Source organism: Notechis scutatus, chromosome Z, assembly GCF_049901735.1.
Source record: "Notechis scutatus isolate UNSWTSFEM ecotype Mainland chromosome Z, rNotScu1.2, whole genome shotgun sequence".
In the NCBI taxonomy this organism is placed as follows: domain Eukaryota; kingdom Metazoa; phylum Chordata; class Lepidosauria; order Squamata; family Elapidae; genus Notechis; species Notechis scutatus.
The window spans coordinates 123,110,178-123,137,142 of record NC_142025.1 but is presented as its reverse complement, the minus strand read 5'-3'; the positions used below and the strand labels follow the sequence as shown (position 1 = coordinate 123,137,142).

The 26,965-nt window shown below is 58.7% G+C and overlaps 1 protein-coding gene across 1 annotated transcript in view; it reads left to right on the top strand.

Annotated features, from left to right (window-relative positions):
• The first annotated feature begins 348 nt into the window (after positions 1-348).
• LOC113432200 (calmodulin-binding transcription activator 2-like) overlaps positions 349-26,965 on the top strand; it is a 36,958-nt gene continuing 10,341 nt past the window's right edge. Inside the window, 21 exon segments of the mRNA XM_087947063.1 lie at positions 349-451; positions 1,228-1,294; positions 1,577-1,680; positions 7,350-7,417; positions 7,923-8,058; positions 8,934-9,005; positions 10,607-10,760; positions 11,867-12,007; positions 14,762-15,316; positions 15,319-15,632; positions 15,635-15,704; positions 15,707-15,861; positions 15,967-16,093; positions 16,561-16,593; positions 16,596-16,694; positions 20,692-20,816; positions 24,261-24,439; positions 26,290-26,371; positions 26,484-26,574; positions 26,577-26,774; positions 26,876-26,965. Of these exon segments, the coding sequence (XP_087803189.1) occupies positions 1,267-1,294; positions 1,577-1,680; positions 7,350-7,417; positions 7,923-8,058; positions 8,934-9,005; positions 10,607-10,760; positions 11,867-12,007; positions 14,762-15,316; positions 15,319-15,632; positions 15,635-15,704; positions 15,707-15,861; positions 15,967-16,093; positions 16,561-16,593; positions 16,596-16,694; positions 20,692-20,816; positions 24,261-24,439; positions 26,290-26,371; positions 26,484-26,574; positions 26,577-26,774; positions 26,876-26,965 (2,821 nt within the window). The 5' untranslated portion in view covers positions 349-451; positions 1,228-1,266.

The following is a 26,965-nucleotide window of genomic DNA, read 5'->3' as shown; positions in this document are numbered from 1 at the left end:
CTGAGGGATTCTGGGAGTTGAAGTCCCAAAAAGCCTTTCCAAGGGGCTAAGCTTGGCCCGACCCTGGCTTCAGCGGGCTCCTTTTGGCACGGGGGCTGCGACCCCCCAATGCCCGCTGATCGAAAGGGGTGGGTGGGCTTCTCCCCCTCCCCGCCCTTGCATCCCCCCACCCAGGCGGGGCAGCTGCTCTCCGGGATCCGGAGATCCCCGGACCCCCAGCTCCCCCCACCTCCCTCCGCATCCCGGCTGGAAGTGGGGCGGGGGGGGGAGAAGAGCGAGAGAAGGTTCCCCTCCCTCCCGCCCGATCCCCCACCCTCCTACCCAGCGTCTGCCGGCCGAGCTGTCACCGGCGGGGCGGAGCAGGAAGGGGCCGAACCCGCAGCCGGCTCTGGAGCGCAGGGCGGGCGGGGGGTTGGAATGGCGGCCGGTGGCGGAGCCGGAGCTGCTGCAGGTGCCACCCGGGGCCGGGCGGGCGAGGCTGGACACAGGGCGGGGGCGGAGGGAGGGGAGGGGGGAGCAGGGAGGAGGGGGGGGGAGCAGGGAGGAAGGAAGGAAGGAAAGGAGGGAGGGGAGAGCAGGGAGGAAGGAAGGGAGGGAGGGAGGGGGGGAGCGGGGAGGAAGGGAGGGAGGGGAGGGGGAGAGCAGGGAGGAAGGGAGGGGGAGCGGGGAGAGGGAGGGAGGGGAGAGCAGGGAGGAAGGGAGGGAGGGAGGGGAGGGGGAGCGGGGAGGAAGGGAGGGAGGGGAAGCGGGGAGGAAGGAAGGGAGGGGGGAGAGCAGGGAGGAAGGGAGGGAGGGAGGGGAGGGGGAGCGGGAGGGGAGGAAGGAAGGGAGGAGGGGGAGAGCAGGGAGGGAGGGGGAGAGCAGGGAGGAAGGGAGGGAGGGGATGGGGGGAGCAGGGAGGAGGGGAGGGGGGAGAGCAGGGAGGAAGGAAAGGAGGGAGGGAGGGGGGGAGAGCAGGGAGGGAGGGAGGGGGAGAGCAGGGAGGAAGGAAGGGAGGGGAGGGGGAGAGCAGGAGGAAGGGAGGGAGGGAGGGGAGGGAGAGCAGGGAGGAAGGGAGGGAGGGGAGGGGGAGCAGGGAGGAAGGAAGGGAGGTAGGGAGGGGGAGCAGGGAGGAGGGAGGGGAGCAGGGAGGAAAGGAGGGAGGGGAGGGCTCCACCGGCCGCTTCCCCCCGCGCCGCTGACGCCCTCCCTCCTTTCCGCCCTCCCTCCCTCCCTCCCTCCCCCCAGGCCGGTTCTTGCGGTGATCCCTCTGAGCCCACCCCGAAGATGAACAAGGCGGCCACGGAGGTCTCCGGTGAGTCGGAGGGAGGGGGGGGTGGGAGCCCTGGGAGGGGGAGGGGTGCCCTCTTTTCCCACGGGGGAGGGGGTGTACGCGCTCTTTTCCCACGGGGAGGGGGAGGGGGAAGGAGAGCAGAGGGGCGTCCCTTCCACCCCCTCCCGTTTGTGGCCGCGGGGGGGTTGGAGTGGGCTAGGGTGGGAGGGGAGGGGTTCTCTCTGATCCCGGCCGCCTCTGTCCTCTCCCTCCCTCCCTCCCTCCAACCCCCCACCCCAACCCACCCTCTCTCCCCTCCGGCAGAGAACAGCCACCACCTGAAGCTCTTCCTGCCCAAGAAGCTGCTGGACTGCGTGCCCAAGAGCCCCGCCCTGCCCAAGGAGCGCCTGCGGTGGAACACCAACGAGGTGGGGGGTGTGTGGGTGGGGGTTGGGGGTGGGTGGGGGGTCAGAGGACTGTTTTGTGGGTGGGGGGTTTTGCTGCAGAGCCCCAATCCATCCTGGGCTCTGGATCCTCTGGGAAGTGGGCGGGGGGGAGAAAGCCCCCACCCCGTTTGATGGGGAGGGAGAGAAAGCCCCCCACCCCGTTTGATGGGCAGGGAGAGAAAGCCCCCACCCCGTTTGATGGGCTGGGAGAGAAAGCCCCCACCCCATTTGATGAGGGGGGAGAAAGCCCCCCACCCCATTTGATGGAGAGGGGGAGAAAGCCCCCACCCCATTTGATGAGGGGAGAAAGCCCCCACCCCATTTGATGGAGAGGGGAGAAAGCCCCCACCCCATTTGATGAGGAGGGAGATAAGCCCCCACCCCATTTGATGGGGAGGGAGAGAAAGCCCCCACCCCATTTGATGTGGGGAGAGAAAGCCCCCACCCTATTTGATGGGGAGGGAGAAAGCCCCCACCCCATTTGATGGGGAGGGAGAGAAAGCCCCCACCCCATTTGATGGGGAGGGAGAAAGCCCCCACCCTATTTGATGGGGAGGGGAGAAGAAAGCCCCCACCCCATTTGATGAGGAGGGAGAGAAAGCCCCCCACCCCATTTGATGTGGGGGAGAAAAAGCCCCCCACCCCGTTTGATGGGGAGGGAGAAAAGCCCCACCCCGTTTGATGGGGAGGGAGAGAAAGCCCCCACCCCGTTTGATGGGGAGGGAGAGAAAGCCCCCCACCCCATTTGATGGGGAGGGAGAGAAAGCCCCCCACCCCATTTGATGGGGAGGAGAGAAAGCCCCCACCCCATTTGATGGGGAGGGAGAGAAAGCCCCCACCCCATTTGATGTGGGGGAGAGAAAGCCCCCACCCTATTTGATGTGGGGAGAGAAAGCCCCCACCCTATTTGATGGGGAGGGAGAGAAAGCCCTACCCCATTTGATGGGGGAGAGAAAGCCCCTCCCCTCTTTTGAAAAGACCATCGCCCCCAAGAATGAAGCCGGTTTGGTTTTGGGGGTTTGGGGGAAAGGGGGTTGGGGGCTTCTTCCTTGGCCTATTAGCCCAGCAGGGCAAGGGGTGGGGTGGGAGGAACTTCCCACTCTAGGCTTTGCAGTCTGCAAGGGTTTTGGCCCCCCACCCCCAAACCCCCAGGGAAGCGGTTCCTTGCAAGGTGCTGTTTGGATATAGATCCGCCACACCGAGGCCTTTTCCCTCCTAGCAACCAGGCTGAGGTGGGGGAGGGGATTCCTTCTGGGGAGGGGGACACGCACCCCAAAATGGGCCTCCTCCTCTTCCTCCTCCTCCTCCTCCTCGTTCTCCTTCTCTTCCTCCCCTCTTCCTCTTCCACTTCTCCTCGTTCTCCTTCTCTTCCTCCCCCTCTTCCTCTTCCACTTCTCCTCGGCCTCCCTCCTCCTTCTCTCCTTCTCCTCCCCTCTTCCTCTTCCTCCCCCCTCCTCCTCCTTGTCGTTCTCCTTCTCTTCCTCCCCTCTTCCTCTTCCTCCCCTCCTCCTCCTCCTCGTTCTCCTTCTCTTCCTCCCCCTCTTCCTCTTCCTCCCCTCCTCCTCCTCCTCCTCGTTCTCCTTCTCTTCCTCCCCCTCTTCCTCTTCCACTTCTCCTCGTTCTCCTTCTCTTCCTCCCCCTCTTCCTCTTCCACTTCTCCTCGTTCTCCTTCTCTTCCTCCCCCCTCTTCCTCTTCCACTTCTCCTCCTCCTCGTTGTCGTTCTCCTTCTCTTCCTCTTTCCTCTTCCTCCCCCCTCCTCCTCCTTGTCGTTCTCCTTCTCTTCCTCCCTCTTCCTCCCCCTCCCCCTCCTCCTCCTTGTCGTTCTCCTTCTCTTCCTCCCCTCTTCCTCTTCCTCCCCTCCTCCTCCTCCTCGTTCTCCTTCTCTTCCTCCCCCTCTTCCTCTTCCACTTCTCCTCGTTCTCCTTCTCTCTCCCCCTCTTCCTCTCCACCTCCTTCGTTCTCTTCTCTTTCTCCCCTCTTCCTCTTCCTCCCCTCCTCCTCCGTCGCTCTCCTTCTCTTCCTCTTCCTCTTCCTCCCCCTCCCCCCCTCCTCCTCCCTCGTTCTCCTTCTCTTCCTCCCCCTCTTCCTCCCCTCCCCCCTCCTCCTCCTTGTCGTTCTCCTTCTCTTCCTCCCCCTCTTCCTCTTCCTCCTCCTCCTCCTCCTCCTCGTTCTTCTCTTCCTCCCCTCTTCCTCTTCCTCCTCCTCCTCCTCCTCCTCATTCTCCTTCTCTTCCTCCCCCCCCTCCTCCTCCTCCTCCTTGTCGTTCTCTCCTTCTCTTCCTCCCCTCTCCTCCTCCTCCTCCTCCTCCCTCCTCCTCCTCCTCCTCCTCTTCCTCCTCCTCCTCCTCCTCCTCCTCCTCCTCCTCCTCATTCTCCTTCTCTTCCTCCCCCTCTTCCTCCTCCTCCCCTCCTCCTCCTTGTCGTTCTCCTTCTCTTCCTCCCCTCTTCCTCCTCCTCCTCCTCCTCCTCCTCCTCCTCCTCCCCTCCTCCTCCTCCTCCCTCCTCCTCCTCCTCTTCCTCTTCCTCCTCCTCCTGCCAACTGCTCTCCTTCCTTCCTTCCTTCCTTCCTTCTTTCCTTCCTTCCTCCCACTCCCTCCCTTCTTTACTCTCCTTCCTTCCTTCCTTCCTTCCTTCCTTCCTTCCTTCCTTCCTTCCTTCCTTCCTTCCTTCCTTCCCTTCCTTCCTTCTTTCCTTCCTTCCTCCCACTACCTCCCTTCTTTACTCTCCTTCCTTCCTTCCTTCCTTCCTTCCTTCCTTCCTTCCTTCCTTCCTTCCTTCCTTCCTTCCTTCCTTCTTTCCTTCCTTCCTCCCACCCTCCCTTCTTTACTCTCCTTCCTTCCTTCCTTCCTTCCTTCCTTCCTTCCTTCCTTCCTTCCTTCCTTCTTTCCTTCCTTCCTTCCCACTACCTCCCTTCTTTACTCTCCTTCCTTCCTTCCTTCCTTCCTTCCTTCCTTCCTTCCTTCCTTCCTTCCTTCCTTCCTTCCTTCCTTCCTTCCTTCCTTCCTTCCCCCTTCCTTCCTTCTTTCCTTCCTTCCTCCCACTCCCTCCCTTCTTTACTCTCCTTCCTTCCTTCCTTCCTTCCTTCCTTCCTTCCTTCCTTCCTTCCTTCCTTCCTTCCTTCCTTCCTTCCACCTGTCTGACCTTCTGATTCCCTGGGGCCGTTGTCCACCGCTGGTCCAGGGTTGCCTCTTTCTGGCTGGCCTGGCTGGCAACTGGGCTGGCATCTCCTGCCTCCTCCTGTGACGTCCCCCCACCCACGAGGCTCCCTGGCACACAAGGAGCTCCTAGCCCCTTTGGGGTTTTTTTGGGGGGGGGGAGGGAAACCGGTCGGGGGGGGCTTCCTATTATTAGGGCTGTCCTGGCCCTTCCTGTGTGGGGGCAGAGGGGAGAGGGGGTTTCTGCTTTAAGATAGATAGATAGATAGATAGATAGATAGATAGATAGATAGATAGATAGATAGATAGATAGATAGATAGATAGATAGATAGATAGATGATAGATAGATAGATAGATGATAGATAGATAGATAGATAGTAGGTAGGTAGGTAGGTGGATAGGTAGAGGATAGAGGCAGGAAGGAAGGCAGGATGGATAATAGATAGATAGATAGATGGATGGATGGATGGATGGATGGATAGATAGATAGATAGATAGATAGATAGATAGATAGATAGTAGGTAGGTAGATAGATAGATAGATAGATAGATAGGTAGGTAGGTAGGTAGATAGGATGGATAGATGATAGATAGATAGATAGGTAGATAGATAGATAGATAGATAGATAGATAGGTAGATAGATAGATAGATAGATAGGATAGATAGATAGGTAGATAGATAGATAGATAGAATGAAGGTAGATGAGTAGATAGATAGAAGGAGGTAGATAGATGAAGGTAGATAGGTAGGTAGATAGATAGATAGATAGATAGATAGAATAGATAGAAGTGGATAGATAGATAGATAGATAGATAGATAGGTAGAAGGTAGGTAGATAGATAGATAGAAGGTAGATAGATAGATAGATAGATAGATAGATAGAAGGTAGGTAGATAAGGTAGATAGATGATAGATAGATAGATAGATGAAAGGATAGGTAGATAGATAGATAGATGGATGAGATAGATAGATAGATAGATAGATGGAATGGATAGATAGATAGATAGATAGATGATAGATAGGATAGATAGATAAGATAGATGTAGATAGATAGATAGATAGATAGATAGATAGATAGTAGGTATATAGATAGATGGATAGATAGATAGATGGTAGGTAGATAGATAGATAGTAGATAGATAGATAGATAGGAGTAGATAGTAGATAGATGGTGGTAGATAGATAGATAGGTAGATAGATAGAGTGATGATAGATAGATGATAGATAGATAAATGATAGGTAGATAGATAGAAGATAGGGTAGGAGATAGATAGATAGATAGATAGATAGATAGATAGATAGATAGATGAGGTAGAGATAGAGGTAGAAGATAGATAGATAGGTAGATAGATAGAGTAGATAGATAGATAGATAGATAGAGGAGATAGATAGATAGATAGATAGATAGATAGAAGGTAGGTAGGTAAGTAGATAGATAGATAGATAGATAGATGTAGTGTAGATAGATAGATAGAGTAGATAGATAGATAGATAGATAGATAGGATAGATAGATAGATAGATAGATAGATAGATAGATAGATGGTAGGTGGTAGATAGATAGATAGAAGGTAGATAGATAGATAGATAGATAGAAGGTAGATAGATAGATAGATAGATAGATAGATAGATAGATAGATAGATAGAAGGTAGATAGATAGATAGAAGGTAGGTAGATAGATAGATAGATAGATGGTAGATAGATAGATAGAGGAAGGAAGGAGAGATAAATAGATAGATAGATGCATAGATAGATAGTAGGTAGGTTGATAGATAGATAGATAGATAGATAGATATACAATAGATAGATAGATAGATAGATAGATAGATAGATGATAGATAGATAGATAGATAGATAGATAGATAGATAGATAGATAGATAGACAGGCAGGCAGGCAGATAGATAGACAGACAGTTAGATGATAGATAGATGATAGATAGATAGATAGATAGATGTATGTAGATAGAGGTGGATAGATTAGATAGAGTGAGTGAGAGAGACCTGTGTGGGTCCGGAGACCAGAGACTGGAGGCTGCTGGAGGCCTGGATGGTGGGAAGCGGGGGGGGGGGAGGAGGGCTGGAGGAAGAGGTTCCCTGAGGACACCCGTAGGGTCTCCGTCCTTAGGCAGGGCTCCCTTCAGGGCCGACCAGGTGGAGGCCGACGTGGGAGGAAGGTGTGGGGGGGCAGGCTCCTTTGAGGGTTGCCCTTCGACCTTTGTCCCCCCCTCCGTGGTTTTCTTGGGGCGAAAGGGAGGAATCGACCGCCGTGCCAAATGGAGGGGTGTGGTGGGTGGGTGGGTCGGTTCCCAAGGCCAGGGGGCTTTTCTCGAGGCTCCGACCCCTTCCGGCTTTCCGATTCCTCAGTGTGGCTGTTTTGGGGGGCTCTTTGAGCTGATCTCCCCCACCCCCACCCCACCCCACCCCCCTGAGCCTCTGCTGGCTGCCCACCCTGGCGATTTTCCCAGGAGTCTCTGAGGAAGGGATGCTTCCTTGCAGGAGATCGCTTCTTACCTGATCACCTTTGAGAAGCATGAGGAATGGCTCTCGGGCTCCCCCAAGACCAGGTAAGGGGCCCTGCCTGCCTCAAGGCCAGGGCACGGCGTGGGGTGGGGGGTGTCAAAGGCCCAGCAAACCCCCCACCATCCCTGGTGGGCCCTTCTGAAATTCTTTCTTGGCTGGCGGTGACGGCTTTGGGGCGACCCAACCCATCCTCCCGCGGCTGTTTTGGCTGCCATTTCGGCTGCCGAAGAACGAAAGCAGAGGGGAAAAGTGGGCCCCCACCCCTAAGCCAGCCTCACACAGGTGTGTGGAAAGGAAGCTGGCCCAAACAGGTGTCTGCCCCTCCTGGCCTGCCTTGTCGAGCCTTGGCACGGCGGAGACGCGCCTGCTAGCCAGGCAGAGGCCCACGGAGCCCCTTGCAGGGGGAAGGCTGGCCTGCCTCTCTCTCTCTCTCTCTCTCTCTTCCCCGGGGCTCCCTGCACACCTGTGGAAAGGGGGGAGGGGTGTCCTCCACAGCCCCAGGGTCCTCCCCCGTCCCCCCGCTCACCAGGGCTGTCCCTCTCCCGGCAGACCCCAGAACGGCTCCCTCATCTTGTACAACCGCAAGAAGGTCAAATACCGCAAGGATGGCTACTGCTGGAAGAAGCGGAAGGACGGCAAGACCACGCGGGAGGATCACATGAAGCTGAAGGTCAAAGGGGTGGAGGTGGGTCCCGTTCCCCTCCAGGTCCTGTGCCCCCCCTCACCCCCAGGGAAAAGGGGGTGGTGAGGCGCTGCAGAGAGAGGGGAGGGATTCAAATTCCCCTCACAACCGGTTGGGTGGGCGTGGCCTAATTGGTGGGTGTGGCGCTTGAGGGGGGTCATGTGACTGGCTGGGCAGGGCTTGTATGTCAATATTGATGGAAACGTTGATTTTTTTTATTTATTTAAAAAAGAAAGAGCAACTTGTACCCCAAAATCAGGCCAAGCAGGCAGTCAAGATGGAGTTGCTCACAGAATCATTCAGTGATCTATCTATCTGCCATCGGCTACCTGAGCCTGTCACGTAAAATTTGCTTGCAAGCCAACTCACAAAATTATCTCACAACACACCATGGGTGTAAATATTGATTTTTTTTTAATTAAAAAAAAGAGTAACTTTTCCCCAAAAGTAGGCAGGCAGATTGAGTTGCTCGCAGAATCATTCAGAGATCTATCTCTCTGCCATCGGCTCCCTCAGCCTGTCCCATAAAACGGGCTTGCAAGCCAACCCCTCAAATTTGCTAGCAAGCCCACTCGCAAAATTAACTCACAACACACCAGGTATGTCAATATTGAATTTTTTTATTTTAAAAAAAAAAGAGAGAGAGAGAGAGCGACCTTTTTACCCCCCGCAAAGCAGGCAGGCCGATGGAGTCGCTCGCGGAATCACCGATTCGCTCAGAGATCTATCTTTCTGCCATCTGCTGCCTGAATCGGCGCTGAAAAAAATAGAAGCTAGAACTAGACTACCTGCACTGGGCTCTGCAAGAGGGAGGAAACACAACACACAGACACACACAGACACACACACACACAAAAACCTTTGCTGCTTCTCCCCAGTGTCTCTACGGCTGCTATGTCCATTCGTCTATCGTTCCGACATTCCACCGGCGCTGCTATTGGCTACTCCAGGTCAGTCTCCCTGCGGCTGCTGGGCCAAGTGGGGGCTTTCCCTGAGGAATGGGGGCGGGTGGGTGGGTGGGTGGGTGGGTGGGGAGCTCCCCCTCTTGGTTCCCTGCGTTTCGGAAAAGCTGCCTTAATTTCAATGAAAAAAAACAAAACACGTTATCATTTATGCAAGACTGAATGATTAACGTAGCATTTGCCAATGCTCGACGACGTGAAAGGAGGCCAATTTCAACTCCCAGAATTCCCCCGGTCTAGGGAGCTGGGCTGGGGAATTCTGGGAGTTGAAGTCCGCAGACCTTTAACGGAGTTTGACAAACTCGACCCGGGGAAATCTCCAAACTTGGCACTTTGGGAACTTCCACAACTCCCAGAATTCCCCAGCCAGCCCTAGGTGTCCAATCTTGGCATCTTTGAAGACTTGTGGATTTCAACTCCCAGAATTCCCCAGCCAGCCGTAGGTGTCCCATCTTGGCATCTTTGAAGACTTGTGGACTTCAACTCCCAGAATTCCCCAGCCAGCCGTAGGTGTCCAATCTTGGCATCTTTGAAGACTTGTGGACTTCAACTCCCAGAATTCCCCAGCCAGCCGTAGGTGTCCAATCTTGGCATCTTTGAAGACTTATGGACTTCAACTCCCAGAATTCCCCAGCCAGCCGTAGGTGTCCAATCTTGGCATCTTTGAAGACTTATGGACTTCAACTCCCAGAATTCCCCAGCCAGCCGTAGGTGTCCGATCTTGGCATCTTTGAAGACTTGTGGACTTCAACTCCCAGAATTCCCCAGCCAGCCATAGATGTCCAATCTTGGCATCTTTTAAGACTTACCCAGAATTCCCCAGCCAGCCGTAGGTGTCCGATCTTAGCATCTTTGAAGACTTGTGGACTTCAACTCCCAGAATTCCCCAGCTAGCCCTGCTGGCCTGAAGAATTCTGGGAGTTGAAGCCCACCAGTCTTTTTTAAGTGGCCCAATGATGAATTTAGGAAAATATTTATGATTCGCTCTTCGTCATTTAGAACACCAATAAACGACGGCAGGCGAAAAAAACGTCCAAAATACGTCCAAAATATGAGGCTCAGGTGTCCTCATTTCTCACGGCTCCTGATATGTGAGGAGGGGGGGGGGATCCCTTAGAGGAAGGGAAGAGGCAGCTCAGCCCAGATACGAACTGTGCGAGAAAGAGGGCGAGGACAGCTGCTCCTTAATAGTTCCCGAAGTACATCGTAGTCTTCGATCTGGCACGATTCTGTCTACAGGTTTGAAGCAACGAAGCACTTAGAAGAATCTTCGAGGTTCTTCTGGGTTTGGAGCCTGACCCGATGATGTCTTTTTAATACTCCCTAGTTCTTCAGAAGTCCACTTTTGGGGCTGGGGAGTCACCCAAGGCTTAGTTTACACCCCCCCCCCCCCACCCCGTTTCCGTTTGAGAGCCGGAATGTGGCTCGGATGCAACTCAATTGAAGAAGCAGGAAGGAAACCAGGATTCCATTCTTCTCTCTCTTAACAAGGCCTAGACTGCCTCCTCCTCCTCCTCCCCCCCAAGGAGCCCATCCCCTCCCCCACGCCGGCTTTTCCTCCCACCCTTTTCCTCCCCTCCCCTCTGCAGAACCCGGATATAGTCCTCGTCCACTACCTGAACGTGCCGGCTATCGAGGACTGCGGGAAGATCTGCAGTCCCATCCTCTGCTCCATCAACAGTGACCGTAAGGAGTTGCTGAAGTGGTCGAAGGAAGAGCTGGTCGGGCAGCTGAAACCCATGTGTAAGCCATGCCGGGATAAGGAAGGGGGGCAGGATGATGGGTTGTAGGGTTCTTCGCGAAAACCGGTAGTCCTCGACATACTCATCGCCGAGTAACTCTTGCCAAGTTTGGATCGACCTACCTGGGAGTTGATTCATGCCCCGGGGTTCGATCCAATGATCAGAACCCTCCCCTGGGTCACATGGCCACGGGGAGGAGCTTGGCAGCCAGGTCACACTTACCGCCGTTTCGGGTGTCCCACAGTCACAGGTTTAGAGGGGGAGAGAAGAGGGAGTTAGGAAACCTGCCAGCGCCCGCCGCTTGTGTGAGCCGGGCTGGGCAACCCACCGCTCCTGGGGCCCGCTTGCGAACAGGCCACAGGCCCGGTAGAGTTTGTTGAACGACCGTTTTTTAAAAAAAAAAAGGCCACAAAATTTGAGTCCATCCTGTGACCGGTTGTTCTGATCCAAGCCTCCTTCAAATCAAACAAAGCAAATGCCCTGCTGTGAATTCTGCGCCATTCCCAGCCAAGAGTCATTTCAAACTCATTGTCCCCTCAAGGTTGCAAAAAAGCTGCCAAGAACACCAGACTAATTGTCAGATGAAATATCCCAAAGCCAGAAGTTGCCAAAAACAAACCAGGATAGTCCGAACTTCCACAAGACTTGAAGTACAAGAACTTCCTTGCTTCCTGCAAAGAATCCCGGTCTCTCAGGCTGGCTTTTTATCCCTTAAGCGAAGGGCCATCCCTTTCCAGCCTTCACTCCTGAACTCCTCCTCTTTCCTTCGAGCAGCCCTGCGCGCACGCACACTTGAGCACAGGCTCCTCGGGCTCCTCTTCCTCACTGCTGCCAGCCTCCCCCAAGCTCCGCAGGCAGCACCCCACTCTCCGATCGTCCCGGCCCCACCCCTGCATCCCACGCAGGCTCCTCGCCTCGCCTAGGCCTCAGCCCTCCGTTACCTGCTGCCGGCAAACCACAACCCCGGCCCGCTTTACAGCCCTCATGCTCCACGACGGTCGTAACTTGGGGGACTACGTGTCCTCTTTTCCTGACGTGAGACGCCCTGAATGTCCGGCCGCCTCTCCAGGGGCCGGGGATTGTGCTGAGCCTTTTTCCCTCCCGCAGTTCACGGGGTCAAGTGGACGTGCAGCAACGGGAACAGCCCCGCCGACTTGTCCGTGGAGCAGCTGGTACAGCAAGTCCTAGAGAGCCACCAGGCCAAGCCGCCGCCCCGGACCCACGCCTGTCTGTGCAGCAACGGCCTCGGTGAGTGCCCACCCTTCTCCCCCGCCCTTCCCTTTTATTCCGACGGGCTCTCCACGGTGTCCCTACCAGCCGAGAGGCTCCGGCCGCAATCGCTTCCGGAAGGAGCGAAGAGGGCTTGGTGGGATCGGGGGGGAGAAACCCCCTCCGGAAGGGCTGGGTTGATCCCCAAGGCGGGGTCGGGGTTAGAGAGGCAGGATCCAATTTAGCTTGTCTCGTCTGTCTGTTGGTTCGCTTGCTGAATATAAAGACAGAAAAACTCTACAAATTCTTCCATTACAAAGTTTCTTTTATTGGATTATATTAGGCATCCTCAAGGTCACTCACCGTTATGTCGAGATGCATCGAACGTCCAATTCTCTGCCCAGTGGAAACCGTCATGTAAAATGATAATGATCTTCCTATCCCATATTTTATCCCGTAGTAGTAGAGGCAGAGGGTAGAGGTAACTCGCCGTTATGTCGAGATGCATCGAACGTGCCCAGTTGAAACCATCGTGTAAAAGGATAGTCATCTTCCTATCCCCTATTTCATCCCATAGTAGTAGAGGCAGAGGGTAGAGGTAACTCACCGTTATGTCGAGATGCATCGAACGTCCAATTCTCTGCCCAGTGGAAACCGTCGTGTAAAAGGATAATGATCTTCCTATCCCCTATTTCATCCCATAGTAGTAGAGGTAGAGGTAACTCGCCGTTATGTCGAGATGCATCGAACGTCCAATTCTCTGCCCAGTTGAAACCGTCGTGTAAAATGATAGTGATCTTCCTATCCCCTATTTCATCCCATAGTAGTAGAGGTAGAGGTAACTCGCCGTTATGTCGAGATGCATCGAACATCCAATTCTCTGCCCAGTGGAAACCGTCGTGTAAAATGATAGTGATCTTCCTATCCCCTATTTCATCCCATAGTAGTAGAGGTAGAGGTAACTCGCCGTTATGTCGAGATGCATCGAACATCCAATTCTCTGCCCAGTGGAAACCGTCGTGTAAAATGATAATGATCTTCCTATCCCTATTTCATCCCATAGTAGTAGAGGTAGAGGTAACTCGCCGTTATGTCGAGATGCATCGAACGTCCAATTCTCTGCCCAGTTGAAACCGTCGTGTAAAATGATAGTGATCTTCCTATCCCCTATTTCATCCCATAGTAGTAGAGGTAGAGGTAACTCGCCGTTATGTCGAGATGCATCGAACATCCAATTCTCTGCCCAGTGGAAACCGTGTGTAAAATGATAATGATCTTCCTATCCCCTATTTCATCCCATAGTAGTAGAGGTAGAGGTAACTCGCCGTTATGTCGAGATGCATCGAACATCCAATTCTCTGCCCAGTGGAAACCGTCGTGTAAAATGATAATGATCTTCCTATCCCCTATTTCATCCCATAGTAGTAGAGGCAGAGGGTAGAGGTAACTCGCCGTTATGTCGAGATGCATCGAACATCCAATTCTCTGCCCAGTGGAAACCATCGTGTAAAATGATAATGATCTTCCTATCCCCTATTTCATCCCATAGTAGTAGAGGCAGAGGGTAGAGGTAACTCACCGTTATGTCGAGATGCATCGAACGTCCAATTGTTTGCCCAGTTGAAACCGTCGTGTAAAATGATAGTGATCTTCCTATCCCATATTTCATCCCATAGTAGTAGAGGCAGAGGGTAGAGGTAACTCGCCGTTATGTCGAGATGCATCGAATGTCCAATTCTCTGCCCAGTTGAAACCGTCGTGTAAAATGATAGTGATCTTCCTATCCCATATTTTATCCCATAGTAGTAGAGGCAGAGGGTAGAGGTAACTCGCCGTTATGTCGAGATGCATCGAACGTCCAATTCTCTGCCCAGTTGAAACCGTCGTGTCAAATGATAGTATTATCTTTCTATCCCCTATTTCATCCCATAGTCGTAGAATCGGGATAGAGATGCTACCCTGAGGCTGTGTGATAGAAGAGCTTCCATACAAAGATTCTTTTATTGGATTATATTAGGTATCCTCAGCGTAACTCACCGTTATGTCGAGATGCATCGAATGTCCAATTCGTTGCCCAGTTGAAATCGTCATGTCAAATGATAGTATTATCTTTCTATCCCCTATTTCATCCCGTAGTCGTAGAATCGGGATAGAGATGCTACCCTGAGGCTGTGTGATAGAAGAGCTTCCATACAAAGATTCTTTTATTGGATTATATTAGGTATCCTCAAGGTCACTCACCGTTATGTCGAGATGCATCGAATGTCCAATTCGTTGCCCAGTTGAAATCGTCGTGTCAAATGATAGTATTATCTTTCTATCCCATATTTCATCCCGTAGTCGTAGAAATCGGGATAGAGATGCTACCATGAGGCTGTGCGTTCAGGCAAGAGTGAAGAAACCTCCCCCAACCCAACAAGGGTCAATTCAGTGACCAATCAGGGTTACAGATGTGGCCGCATGACATAAACTACATTTCCCAGGATACCTTAACTACATTTGCATTCCCTTAAGGGGACAGCTCTCCATTCCTAACTATCCCAATTCCCATTAACTCTATAAACTGTCTGGACAGCACATTGTCTGCATGTGGGGGTATGAGATCGAGGTTGTGTCGCCATGGCAGGAAGTCAAGATGGCCACCGGAGGGACGGGTAAACGCCGCCTGGACCGGAGGTTGCCCAGTTATGGGGGCGGGCCCTTACCAAGCCTGCAAATTAAGCCAGGATGCCTCGTCTCAGACTGGCAATGCTTGCTGTATCACACTCACACACCCTTGTCCTCTTCCCGCAGGAAGTCCCGGCCACGTCCCGCACAAATGCAACAGCATTAAGCACCGGATTATCTCCCCAAAGTTGGATGTCCGTCCCTGCCCGTTCCCAGCCCTGACGGAAGTTCAGAACATCTCCGGCAGCCATGAGGGCAGAGCCGAGGCCGAGGCGGCCAAAGGGCCTCTCGTGGACACCAAGGGCCCCAAGCCGGCCAAGACCGGCTCCCCCACCATGGCCGACGCCGTCCCGGACTCCATGCAGCAGCCTTCCCCAGCTCTGACCCGGCCCGGAAGCTTCCCCAAACAGGAGCGGCCTCCGAGCACCCTGTCCGTCGGCGCCATCTTCGTCGTGGCTGGGCCAAGCGGGGCCGAGAAACCGCTGGCCTTGACCCCCAGCCAGCACCTGGTCTCCGGAGAGGGCGGGGCGGCTCCCACGGCGCCTCTCGGCCTGTCCGTCTTGCCCGGCCTGGTCCTCTCGCAGAGCCTGGACTCGGCCATGGAAACCAACGAGGGGGCCCCGGACGCCTTCGACCCGGATCGCTTCCTCAACAGCCCCAAGCAAGGGCAGACGTATGGGGGTGGCCGGGAATCCCAAGCCGAACCGAGCCTCCGGAGAAGGCCCCGGCCGCGGGCTACTCCCTCTACGTCTCCGCCAATCGCTTCTTCATCCAGGACGACGGGGCCCCGCTCTCGGCCAGCCCCACCTTGGCGGCGGCGGAAGCCACCAGCTGTGCCGAGGCGCCCATGGAGACGGCGGGTGAGGGGCTCACGGGCCGGGGGGTTGCCCGGCGGAGAGGAGGAGGCCGGCGGGGTGCCCGAGATCTCCCCAAGGAGCTGCAGGAGGAGCTGTACTCGGTCATCCAGCGCGTGGCGGCGGCGGCGGCCGGCGGCGGAGGTCCTTCGGCCTCTCCCTCGACGGCCATTTCCCGGATCTCATCAGCGAGCTGATGACGGAGGGCACAGCGGCCGAGGAGCGGGCAGTCCGGACGGCCCCAGTCCCGGGGCAGAGAGCCCAGAGCCGGTTTTGCCCGATCCTTGCTACGCGGCGGAAGCCATCTTGGCGGGCTCCGCTCAGCCCTTAGTCTCCATCACCGACTTCTCGCCCGAGTGGTCATACCCAGAGGTGGGTGGCCAAAGCGGGAAGCCGGGGCAGAGTGGCGGGTGGGGGCGGGGATGGAGGACCCTCTTGACTCCCGCCTCTTGACTCCCCGTGTGTGCGCGCACGCAGGGAGGGGTCAAGGTCCTGATCACCGGCCCCTGGATGGACGATTCGGAGTCGTACAGCTGCCTCTTCGACCAAATCTCCGTCCCTGCTTCGCTTATCCAGTCCGGGGTGTTGCGCTGCTACTGCCCAGGTAGGGCCGCCGAGCAGGGCGAGGAGGGCGGGATCGTCCTCGGTCCACCTGGGCGGGGACCTGCGTCTTCGGCCAGGTGTCGGGGGAGGGGGGGAAACACACCTCCATTGGCTCCCTGCTTCACAGGTGGGGGTGGAAGGGCCTCCTCACCTGGCCGGGAATCCGGTCAGATTCCCGCTGGCCAAGAGGCTTTGACGGGGGTGCCAAGAGAGCCTCCCTCCCCTTGTGCCCGAGGGCATCTGTCCAGGCACGCAGGCACCCTCCCTCCCTCCCTCTTTCCCTCCCTCCTCCCTGTGCGTGACCTGGAAAAACATCCCGTTCGGAGAAGAACCAACCGGGCTCGCGCCTCCCCCTCATCGCTCCGGGCTGGGGATGGGATACCTGGGCAGGCTCTCCCTTCCCCAGCCCCTCCCGGACCAGAGGCCCACTTTGAACCCCCCTCACCCATCCCGCTCTCCCTCCCGCAGCCCACGAGGCCGGCCTGGTGCCCCTGCAAGTCGCTCGGACTCGTGTCCGGTGAGCCCAACGGTGCTGTTCGAGTACCGAGCACGGAACTTCCTGGCGCTGCCCAGCACCCAGGTGGACTGGCTTTCCTTCGACGGTGAGTGCGTGTGCGTGCGTGCGTGTGTCGGGGGAGGGGGCGTCTCCTCCCCCCCCGTCCGCTGCAGGCCAGGGGACCCGGTGGCTCCCCCTCCCTCCTCCTCCTCTTAACGACCCGCTCGAAGCCACTGCGGCCGTTCCTCACGCCGACGACCGTCGCCGCGCGCGCGATCCCAAGCTCAACCCGGCCCCACGCTTAATACGGGCAGCGGATTACGGGACTCTGGCAACCGAGCCGGTGGAAGGGTGGGGTTGGGGAAGGAAAGCTCGCTAACGACCCGTTGTCGCTGGCCGGAAGAAGCGCCCTTAGGGTGGGGAAAAGTCGCCCAAACGGCGCAACGCCTCCCTTAGCGATGGCCTGACCATTCTCCTCCTGGGGGAGAGGTCATAGAGTCTCGGGGCCAGAAGGGTCCTGGGGGAGGCATTTGGGGGTCGCTGCCCCTCGGAGCCCACGGCGGGCCTTGCCAGGCTGAGGTGCGGTGGGGAGGGGGTGTTTGTGTGTGTGTGTCGGAAAAAATTAGCGCCGGTCCTGGCTGGGTGTCACTTTCCGCGGCAGCTATTTCTGGCCCGGGGGGGGCGGGAGTTGCCATGACGGCTCCCCTGTGGGGGGGGGGGAAGAGGGGAGGGCCAGGGCCAGGCTTGCCCCTTCCTCCCTCTCCTCGACCCCTCCCACCCAGGGAGGGCGGGCACCCATGCCGGCGGCTCCGCCCTTGGGGCATCGGGAGTAGGTGCAGCTGAATCCCTCCCCCTCTCCCCTCCCCTCCTGGCTCAGTTGCCGCCCCTCCCCCTCCCGGTCTACCTCCGAGCAGATGGGCCAGATAGTCCTCGGTCCACCTGGCCGGGAGCTGTGTCTTCGGCCAGGTGTCGGGCGGGGGGGAGGAACACACACTCCATTGGCTCCCTGCTTCACAGGTGGGGGTGGAAGGGCCTCCTCACCTGGCCGGTAATCCGCTCAGATTCCCGCTGGCCAAGAGGCTTTGAGCGGGGTGGGGGTGGGGGTGGGGTGCCCAGAGAGCCTCCCCTCCCTCCCCTTGTGCCCGAGGGCATCTGTCCAGGCACGCAGGCAACCCTCCCTCCCTCCCTCCTTCCTTCCCTCCCTCCGTCCCTGTGCGTGACCTGGAAAAACATCCCCTTTCGAAGAAGAACCAAGGAGAGGAGGAAGGAAGGAGAGGAGGGAGGAGGAAGGAGGAAGGAGAGGAGGAAGGAGGAGGAGGAAGGAAGGAAGGAGGAAGGAGAGGAGGAGGAAGGAAGGAGAGGAGGAAGGAAGGAGAGGAGGGAGGAAGGAAGGAGGAAGGAGAGGAGGGAGGAAGGAGAGGAGGAGGATGGAAGGAGAGGAGGGAGGAAGGAAGGAGGAAGGAGAGGAGGATGGAAGGAGAGGAGGAAGGAGAGGAGGGAGGAGGAGAAGGAGAGGAGGGAGGAAGGAAGGAGGAAGGAGAGGAGGATGGAAGGAGAGGAGGAAGGAGAGGGAGGATGGAAGGAGAGGAGGGAGGAAGGAAGGAGGAAGGAGAGGGAGGAAGGAGAGGAGGAAGGAAGGAGAGGAGGGAGGAAGGAGAGGAGGAAGGAAGGAGGAAGGAAGGAGGAAGGAAGGAGAGGAGGGAGGAAGGAGAGGAGGGAGGAGGAAGGAAGGAGGAAGGAGAGGAGGATGGAAGGAGAGGAGGAAGGAGAGGAGGATGGAAGGAGAGGAGGGAGGAAGGAAGGAGGAAGGAGAGGGAGGAAGGAGAGGAGGAAGGAAGGAGAGGAGGGAGGAAGGAGAGGGAGGAAGGAAGGAAGGAGGGAGGAGGAGGAAGGAAGGAGGAAGGAGAGGAGGAAGGAAGGAGGAAGGAAGGAGGAAGGAAGGAGGAAGGAAGGAGAGGAGGGAGGAAGGAGAGGAGGGAGGAAGGAAGGAGGAAGGAGAGGAGGATGGAAGGAGAGGAGGAAGGAGAGGAGGATGGAAGGAGAGGAGGGAGGAAGGAAGGAGGAAGGAGAGGGAGGAAGGAGAGGAGGAAGGAAGGAGAGGAGGGAGGAAGGAAGGAGAGGAGGAAGGAAGGAGAGGAGGGAGGAAGGAAGGAGGAAGGAGAGAGGAGGAAGGAAGGAGGAAGGAAGGAGGAAGGAAGGAGAGGAGGGAGGAAGGAGAGGAGGGAGGAAGGAAGGAGGAAGGAGAGGAGGATGGAAGGAGAGGAGGAAGGAAGGAGGAAGGAAGGAGAGGAGGAAGGAAGGAGGAAGGAAGGAGAGGAGGGAGGAAGGAGAGGAGGGAGGAAGGAAGGAGGAAGGAGAGGAGGATGGAAGGAGAGGAGGGAGGAAGGAGAGGAAGAAGGAAGGAAGGAGGAAGGAGAGGAGGATAGAAGGAGAGGAGGAAGGAAGGAGAGGAGGATGGAAGGAGAGGAGGAAGGAAGGAGGAAGGAAGGAGAGGAGGAAGGAAGGAGGAAGGAAGGAGAGGAGGGAGGAAGGAGAGGAGGGAGGAAGGAAGGAGGAAGGAGAGGAGGATGGAAGGAGAGGAGGGAGGAAGGAGAGGAAGAAGGAAGGAAGGAGGAAGGAGAGGAGGATGGAAGGCATTGAGGAACTCGGCCCAGCCAGCGGCCGTCCGGGGGCGGAGGGAGGTCCCCTTGGGTTTTTGGGAGGGGGGAGAGGAGGAGGGAGGCCGTGCAGAGGGGAGGGGACAGGTCCCCTCCATGACCCCTCCAGGACCCCCTCCAGGACTGCTCCAGGTCCCCTCCGGCTGGCGAGAGCTCATTAAAGGATCGTCCCCTCCTCTCCCTCCCCTCCACCCCCCCGTGCCCAGGCTGGTGGCTATTTTCGGGACGGCCAGAGCTGCTCAGGCAGCTGGCCCCTCCCTCCCACCGGGTGCCTGAGGGGTGGGGTCAGCAACCTCCTTCCCCCCGCCCTCTTCGCCCTGCTGTCTCCCGCAGGCTGCCCTGATCTCTGCCCCCTCCCTCCCACCAGCTGGAGGACGGGGGGAGGGCCTAACCTGGGACTCCTCTCGGGGGCCGCTGGGCCGCTGCCTTTTCGAGATCCCCCGCCGTTGTTGAGGAGCAGAGCGCCCCAGATTTTGGGGTGGGGGTGGGGGTTGGAGAGGGGGTGGGTGGTGGTCAGGCAAGGGGGTTCAGCCCCTCGTTCCTCCGTCGTCCGCGGCGATGCGGAGAGCAGGTATATGGGGAAAGGGGGGGTTGGTTGTTTTTGGAGGGGGAGGGGCTGTTGCTGGAGGGAAGGACCTGGGCTCCCCCACCCAAAGCATCCCCTCCCCTTGCTGTGGGAGCCCCCTTAAGTGTAGCCCCCCTAGTAAGTGTACTGGCCATAGCAGCCCCCCGTTCGAGGGGCAGCAATGGGATCTTCCTGCTCTGGTGGGTCAATGAATGAGGCGGGGGGTTGCGTGGGGAAGGGACATGGGGAGGGATTTCCACCACCACCCCTCCGGGCCAAGCAGTGGTTCAGTCCCCGAGTTTTCCTCTGCCGGTCTTTGGGTTGGGGGTCCAGTTTCGGGGGGAAGACCCCCTCCGCCCCAAAAGACAAGGGGGGGTCTTTCGCTTGCCTTCCTTTGGGTCCCAACTCTTGGGGTCTGAGTTCATTCATCGGAGGGGCCCTCCCCCCACCCTCCACCTCCCCTCCCCCCTCCCCGGTCCAACCTTTCCCCCATCACGGAGAAGAGACCCCCTCCCCGTAGGACCAGCGGCAGCGGGACGGTTGGGTTAGGGTGGTCGTGGGTGGGTGGGTGTGGGGTGGGCGCGTGGCGTCCAGGTAAGGGGATCCCTGGAGGGAAACCCCACTTTTTCCCCTCCCTCCCTCCCTCCCTCCCTCCCTCCCTCCCGAGACCGAGCCCGCGTCTCTTTTGGAGGGCCGCCGGACCCGTTATTACAGGATTCCCCCACCGCTCCTTCCAGTCTCCACCCGTTTTAATCCCCCGCCAATAAGCCAGGATTAGCTGAACAGGATGGCCCCGGCAGCCTCTTGGCCTTCTCCTCTCCCCTCCCCCCACAGTTTACCTGCCCGCCTCTCACCCTTCTCGTCCCCCCACCCCTCCCCAGATAACCAATTCAGGATGTCCATCCTGGACCGGCTGGAGCAGATGGAGAAGCGCATGGCCGAGATGGCCGCTTCGACCTCCCGCGGACCCCAACCCCAGCCCCAAGGGGAGAAGACCTCTGGCCAGGTGAGAGGGGAGGACGGGGGGAGGGGGAGGGCCAAGGGGGTGGGAGGGGGATGGAGCCGTGCCCTCCCGGCAGGGCCAGCGTTCGCCGCTTTGGCCAGGATTTTTCGCACGGGGGTGGGGTGAGTGGGGGCAGCTGGATGGGGCCGTGGAGGGGCGGGGTCTCTCCCTCTTTCCCCCACCCTCCGGGGGTGGGGGTGTCCACGGGGCCCTCCCCTCCGTGAGGTTCTCCTCCAAGGGCGTGGGGCTGCCCCCTTCCCACGTCGCCCCCTCGAAAAGTCAACTTCTTTCCCCTCTCCCCCCCGTCCTCCCCTCCCCTCTGGAGGCGGTGGGGAAGGACCGGCAGGGGGGCCCCTGGCGTAGGTCCCGCCGGGCCCCTCCTGGAAGGGCAGGTGGGGCAGGGAAACTGGGCCTTGGCGGGGGACACAGAGCGACGGCGTCGCAGGAGCTGAGCCAGGAGAGGGAGGCGATTCCTCGGCCCTTCGGCTCGTGGGGAGCGGTGGATCGTGGGGAGGGGTGTCTCTCTTTTATTTTATTTTTGCTGATGTGACCCCTCCCTCCCTCCCCCGTCCTGCAAACCCAGGCAGCGTCTGGGATGGAGGCGCACCGTATATATATTTAGTGCGCGGGCGGGACCCCCCAACAACTCCTGCCATCCACCCTGGATCTCGGGTTTCGCCGGAGATTGGCACCTCTGTGGGAACCGCCAGCCCAGCTATTCTGGAGCTGGAGAGATAAGGCCCCGGCGGCTTCTGGGTGAGATTAGGGAGGCAGGAAGGCAGCTGGGCCACCCCCTCCCCCCTCTCTGTCTGCCCACCCCCCACCCCGGCCCCGTCCGTTGAATGGCGCCGAATTCTTTCCATTGACATCAGCAGCTTGAGACTCCTGGGCGAGGGGCATAGCCTGCCTCCGCCTGGCCCACACACGTGCCTAGCCCTCGTGAGAGGAGAGGGCGGGCACTACGGACTCCATCATCCCCAGTCGGGAAGGGTTCCCGGTAGAGTCGAGACCCCCACACACAGCCGTGTGGTGCGTCGGGCAGCGAGGGACGGCCGAGGGCGTCTCGGGAGGCTGTGTGGTGCGTCGGGCAGCGAGGCACGGCCGAGGGCGTCTCGGGAGGCTGTGTGGTGTGTTCGACAGCAGGCACGGCCGAGGCGTCTCAGGAGGCCGTGTGGTGCGTTTCTCGGGAGGCTGTGTGGTGCGTCGGGCAGCAAGGCACGGCCGAGGCATCTTGGAAGGCTGTGGGTGTGTCTCGGCAGGCCGTGTGGTGCGTCGGGCAGCGAGGCACGGCTGAGGGCGTCTCGGGAGGCTGTGTGGTGCGTTCAACGGCGAGGCATGGCCGAGGCATCTCGGGAGGCTGTGTGGTGCGTTCGACAGCGAGGCACGGCCGAGGGCATCTCGGGAGGCTGTGTGGTGCGTTGACAGCGAGGCACGGCCAAGGCGTCTCGGCAGGCCATGTGGTGCGTCGGGCAGCGAGCACGGCCGAGGCGTCTCGGGAGGCTGTGTGGTGCGTTCGACAGCGAGCACGGCCAAGGATGTCTCGGGAGGCTGTGTGGTGCGTCTCGGGAGGCCGTGTGGTGCGTCTCGGGAGGCTGTGTGGTGCGTCGGGCAGCGAGGCACAGCCGAGGCGTCTCGGGAGGCTGTGGGTGCGTTCGACAGCGAGGCACGGCCGAGGGCCTCTCGGGAGGCTGTGTGGTGCGTCGGGCAGTGAGGCACGGCCGAGGGCGTCTCGGGAGGCTGTGTGGTGCGTCGACGGCGAGACACGGCCGAGGGCCTCTCGGGAGGCTGTGTGGTGCGTCGGGCAGTGAGGCACGGCCGAGGGCCTCTCGGGAGGCCGTGTGGTGCGTCGGGCAGCGAGGCACGGCCGAGGGCGTCTCGGGAGGCCGTGTGGTGCGTCGGGCAGCGAGGCACGGCCGAGGCGTCTCGGGAGGCCGTGGGGTGCCTAGGACAGCGAGGCACAGCCGAGGGCGTCTCGGGAGGCCGTGTGGTGCGTCGGGCAGCGAGGCACGGCCGAGGGCGTCTCGGGAGGCTGTGTGGTGCGTTCGGCAGCGAGGCACGGCCGAGGCGTCTCGGGAGGCTGTGTGGTGCGTTCGACAGCGAGGCACGGCTGAGGGCGTCTCGGGAGGCTGTGTGGTGCGTTCGACAGTGAGGCACGGCCGAGGCGTCTCGGGAGGCTGTGTGGTGCGTCCGACAGCGAGGCACGGCCGAGGGCGTCTCGGGAGGCTGTGTGGTGCGTTCGACAGTGAGGCACGGCCGAGGCGTCTCGGGAGGCTGTGGTGCGTCGGGCAGCGAGGCACGGCCGAGGGCGTCTCGGGAGGCTGTGTTGTGCGCTCGACAGCGAGGCACGGCCGAGGCGTCTCGGGAGGCTGTGTGGTGCGTTCGACAGCGAGGCACGGCCGAGGGCGTCTCGGGAGGCCGTGTGGTGCGTCGGGCAGCGAGGCACGGCCGAGGCGTCTCGGGAGGCTGTGTGGTGCGTCGGGCAGCGAGGCACGGCCGAGCGTCTCGGGAGGCTGTGTGGTGCGGTCGACAGCGAGACACGGCCGAGGGCGTCTCGGGAGGCTGTGTGGTGCGTTGGCGGCGAGACACGGCCGAGGCGTCTCGGGAGGCTCTGTGGTGCGTTGGGCGGCGAGGCACGGCCGAGGGCGTCTCGGGAGGCCGTGTGGTGCGCCGGGCAGCGAGGCACGGCCGAGGGCGTCTCGGGAGGCTGTGTTGTGCGTCGACGAGCAGGCACGGCCGAGGGCGTCTCGGGAGGCTGTGTGGTGCGTTCGACAGCGAGGCACGGCCGAGGCGTCTCGGGAGGCCGTGTGGTGCGTCGGGCAGGAGGCACGGCCGAGGGCGTCTCGGGAGGCTGTGTGGTGCGCCGGGCAGCAGGCACGGCCGAGGCGTCTCGGGAGGCTGTGTGGTGCGTTCGACTGCGAGACACGGCCGAGGGCGTCTCGGGAGGCTGTGTGGTGCGTTGGGCGGCGAGACACGGCCGAGGGCGTCTCGGGAGGCTGTGTGGTGCGTTCGACAGCGAGGCACGGCCGAGGGCGTCTCGGGAGGCCGTGTGGTGCGTCGGGCAGCGAGGCACGGCCGAGGCGTCTCGGGAGGCTGTGTGGTGCGTCGGGCAGCGACGGCCGAGGGCGTCCTCGGGAGGCTGTGTGGTGCGTTCGACAGCGAGACACGGCCGAGGCGTCTCGGGAGGCTGTGTGGTGCGTTGGGCGAGAGACACGGCCGAGGGCGTCTCGGGAGGCTGTGTGGTGCGTTGGCGGCGAGGCATGGCCGAGGCGTCTCGGGAGGCTGTGTGGTGCGTTCGACAGCGAGGCACGGCCGAGGTGTCTCGGGAGTCCGTGTGGTGTGTTGGGCGGTTGGGCATTTTGGGGGATGAGAGGGGGGAAAGAGCCTGGAAGGGCTTCCAAGCTGCCAGTAAACCCCCCTCTGCCCCTCCCCTTCCCCCAAAATATCTAGCCCACCTCCGACTCCTTTGAGGAGCGCATTGTGGCCGTCTGCGAGAAAATGATGCTCTCGCAATCGTGGCTTCGCTCGGAGACCCTGGTGCACCACGTCAGCTTCCGGGGAATGACCCTCCTCCACCTGGCGGCTGCCCAGGGCTACACCCGCCTCATCGAGACCCTCATCAAGTGGCGGTGAGTCCCCCTTCCCGGCCCTTTTGAGGGGAGGAGCGCTCCTTGCCCAGAAAGCTGCTTTCCACCCAGTCTGGAACTCCCACCCAGGAGCCCCCTACGCCCACCCCGAGTGGAGGAGCCAAGCCAGAAAGGAGGGAGTCCCAACGGTCAACTAACACCCCCTCCTCTCCCGAGATCACATGGCCAAACCCTACAAGGTCCCTTCCAACTCTGTTCATCTGATTTTAAGGAACAAAAGGACCAGGGGAGACAGGAGAGCAGCCTTCCAATATTTCAGGGCGCGGGGTTGGACTAGATGTCCTACAAGGTCCCTTCCAACTCATAATCTGATTTTAATGAACAAAAGGACCAGGGGAGACAGGAGAGCAGCCTTCCAGTATTTGAGGGCAGAAGGGGTTGGACTAGATGACCCACAAGGTCCCTTCCAACTCATAATCTGATTTTAATGAAAGGAAGGACCAGGGGAGGCAGGAGAGCAGCCTTCCAATATTTGAGGGCAAAGGGGTTGGACTAGATGACCTACAAGGCCCCTTCCAACTCATAATCTGATTTTAAGGAACAAAAGGACCAGGGGAGACAGGAGAGCAGCCTTCCAATATTTGAGGGCAGAGGGGGTTGGACTAGATGACCTACAAGGTCCTTCCAACTCATCATCTGATTTGAAGGAACAAAAGGACCAGGGGAGACAGGAGAGCAGCCTTCCAATATTTGAGGGCGGGGGGCTGGACTAGATGACCTACAAGGTCCCTTCCAACTCATAATCTGATTTTAATGAAAAGAAGGACCAGGGGAGACAGGAGAGCAGCCTTCCAATATTTGAGGGCAGGGGTTGGACTGGATGACCTACAAGGTCCCTTCCAACTCAAAATCTGAGTTGAAGGAACAAAAGGACCAGGGGAGACAGGAGAGCAGACTTCCAGTATTTGAGGGTCGAAGGGGTTGGACTAGATGACCTACAAGGTCCCTTCCAACTCTGTTAATCTGATTATAATGAACAAAAGGACCAGGGGAAGCAGGAGAGCAGCCTTCCAATATTTGAGGGCGGGGGCTGGACTAGATGACCTACAAGGTCCCTTCCAACTCAAAATCTGAGTTGAAGGAACAAAAGGACCAGGGGAGACAGGAGAGCAGACTTCCAGTATTTGAGGGCCGAAGGGGGTTGGACTAGATGACCTACAAGGTCCCTTCCAACTCATAATCTGATTTTAAGGGACAAAAGGACCAGGGAGACAGGAGAGCAGCCTTCCAATATTTGAGGGCGGGGGGTTGGACTAGATGACCCACAAGGTCCCTTCCAACTCAAAATCTGAGTTGAAGGAACAAAAGGACCAGGGGAGACAGGAGAGCAGCCTTCCAATATTTGAGGGCAGGGGTTGGACTAGATGACCTACAAGGTCCCTTCCAACTCAAAATCTGATTTGAAGGAAAAGAAGGACCAGGGGAGGCAGGAGAGCAGCCTTCCAGTATTTGAGGGCCGAAGGGGGTTGGACTAGATGACCTACAAGGTCCCTTCCCACTCTGCTGATCTGATTTTACTCTGATTTTAAAATTGAGTTTATGGGATATATCTCTATATCTCAGGGGCCTTGGCCAGTTTAAGACTGGTAGGACTTCCACCTGTCCCAGAATCCCTCAGCTCACCTGACAGGAGGAGGAATTCTGGGAGTTGGAGTCCACAAGTCTTTCAAGCGGTCAAGTTGCAAGACCTCCTCCCCCCCCGCTCTACTGGGATAAACCTGCCCCTTGACTCTGAAATGGGGGGTTTACTGGGCTGCAAAGACCGAAGCCCCCCACCCCCACCCACTTCCCCCCTCACCCCGCCATTTCCTGAGGCTCCGCTTGCCCCCCAGGAGTGTCAACGCCCAGAATCTGGACTTGGAGCAAGAGGTGGATCCCCTCAACGTGGATCACTTTTCCTGCACCCCTTGGTGAGTGACTCTTGGGTGGGGGGGGAGCGGGGGGAGGACGGTGGGGAGGGGGATGTCCGGCCGGATTCCCGCCATTGGCTCTCCTTCTTATTCTCCCCCTTCCCCTCCTCCCCTAGATGTGGGCTTGCGCCCTCGGCCACTTGGAGGCCGCCCGGCTCCTCTACCGCTGGAACCGGCGAGCTCTGGCCATCCCGGACTCCTTAGGCCGCCTCCGCTAGCCGTGGCGCGTTCCCGGGGCCACGTCAAGCTGGCCACGTGCCTGGAGGACCTCCAGCGCCAGGAGGAACCCTTCCCGCCGGAGGCTGCGCCCTCGGCGGAGGCGGCCGGCAAATCCGGCGCGGTCGGCCTCCCGAACCCCACCGAGGGCCTGCGCGTCGCCTCCCCGCTCTCGGCCAGCCCGGACACAGGTAAGCGGCTACCTTTCCCACCCCGGCGGGAAGCGGCCCACGGCAACCGTTTAGGCCGAGCGCGCACCGGACTCTCTCTCTCTCTCTCTCTCTTCCCGCAGGGCTCAGCACCGCCAGCGGAGTCTCCTCCCACGTCGGAGCGGTCGGAAGGCTCCTCTCCGTCACCTCGGCCTATTCCAGCGGGTCGGCCT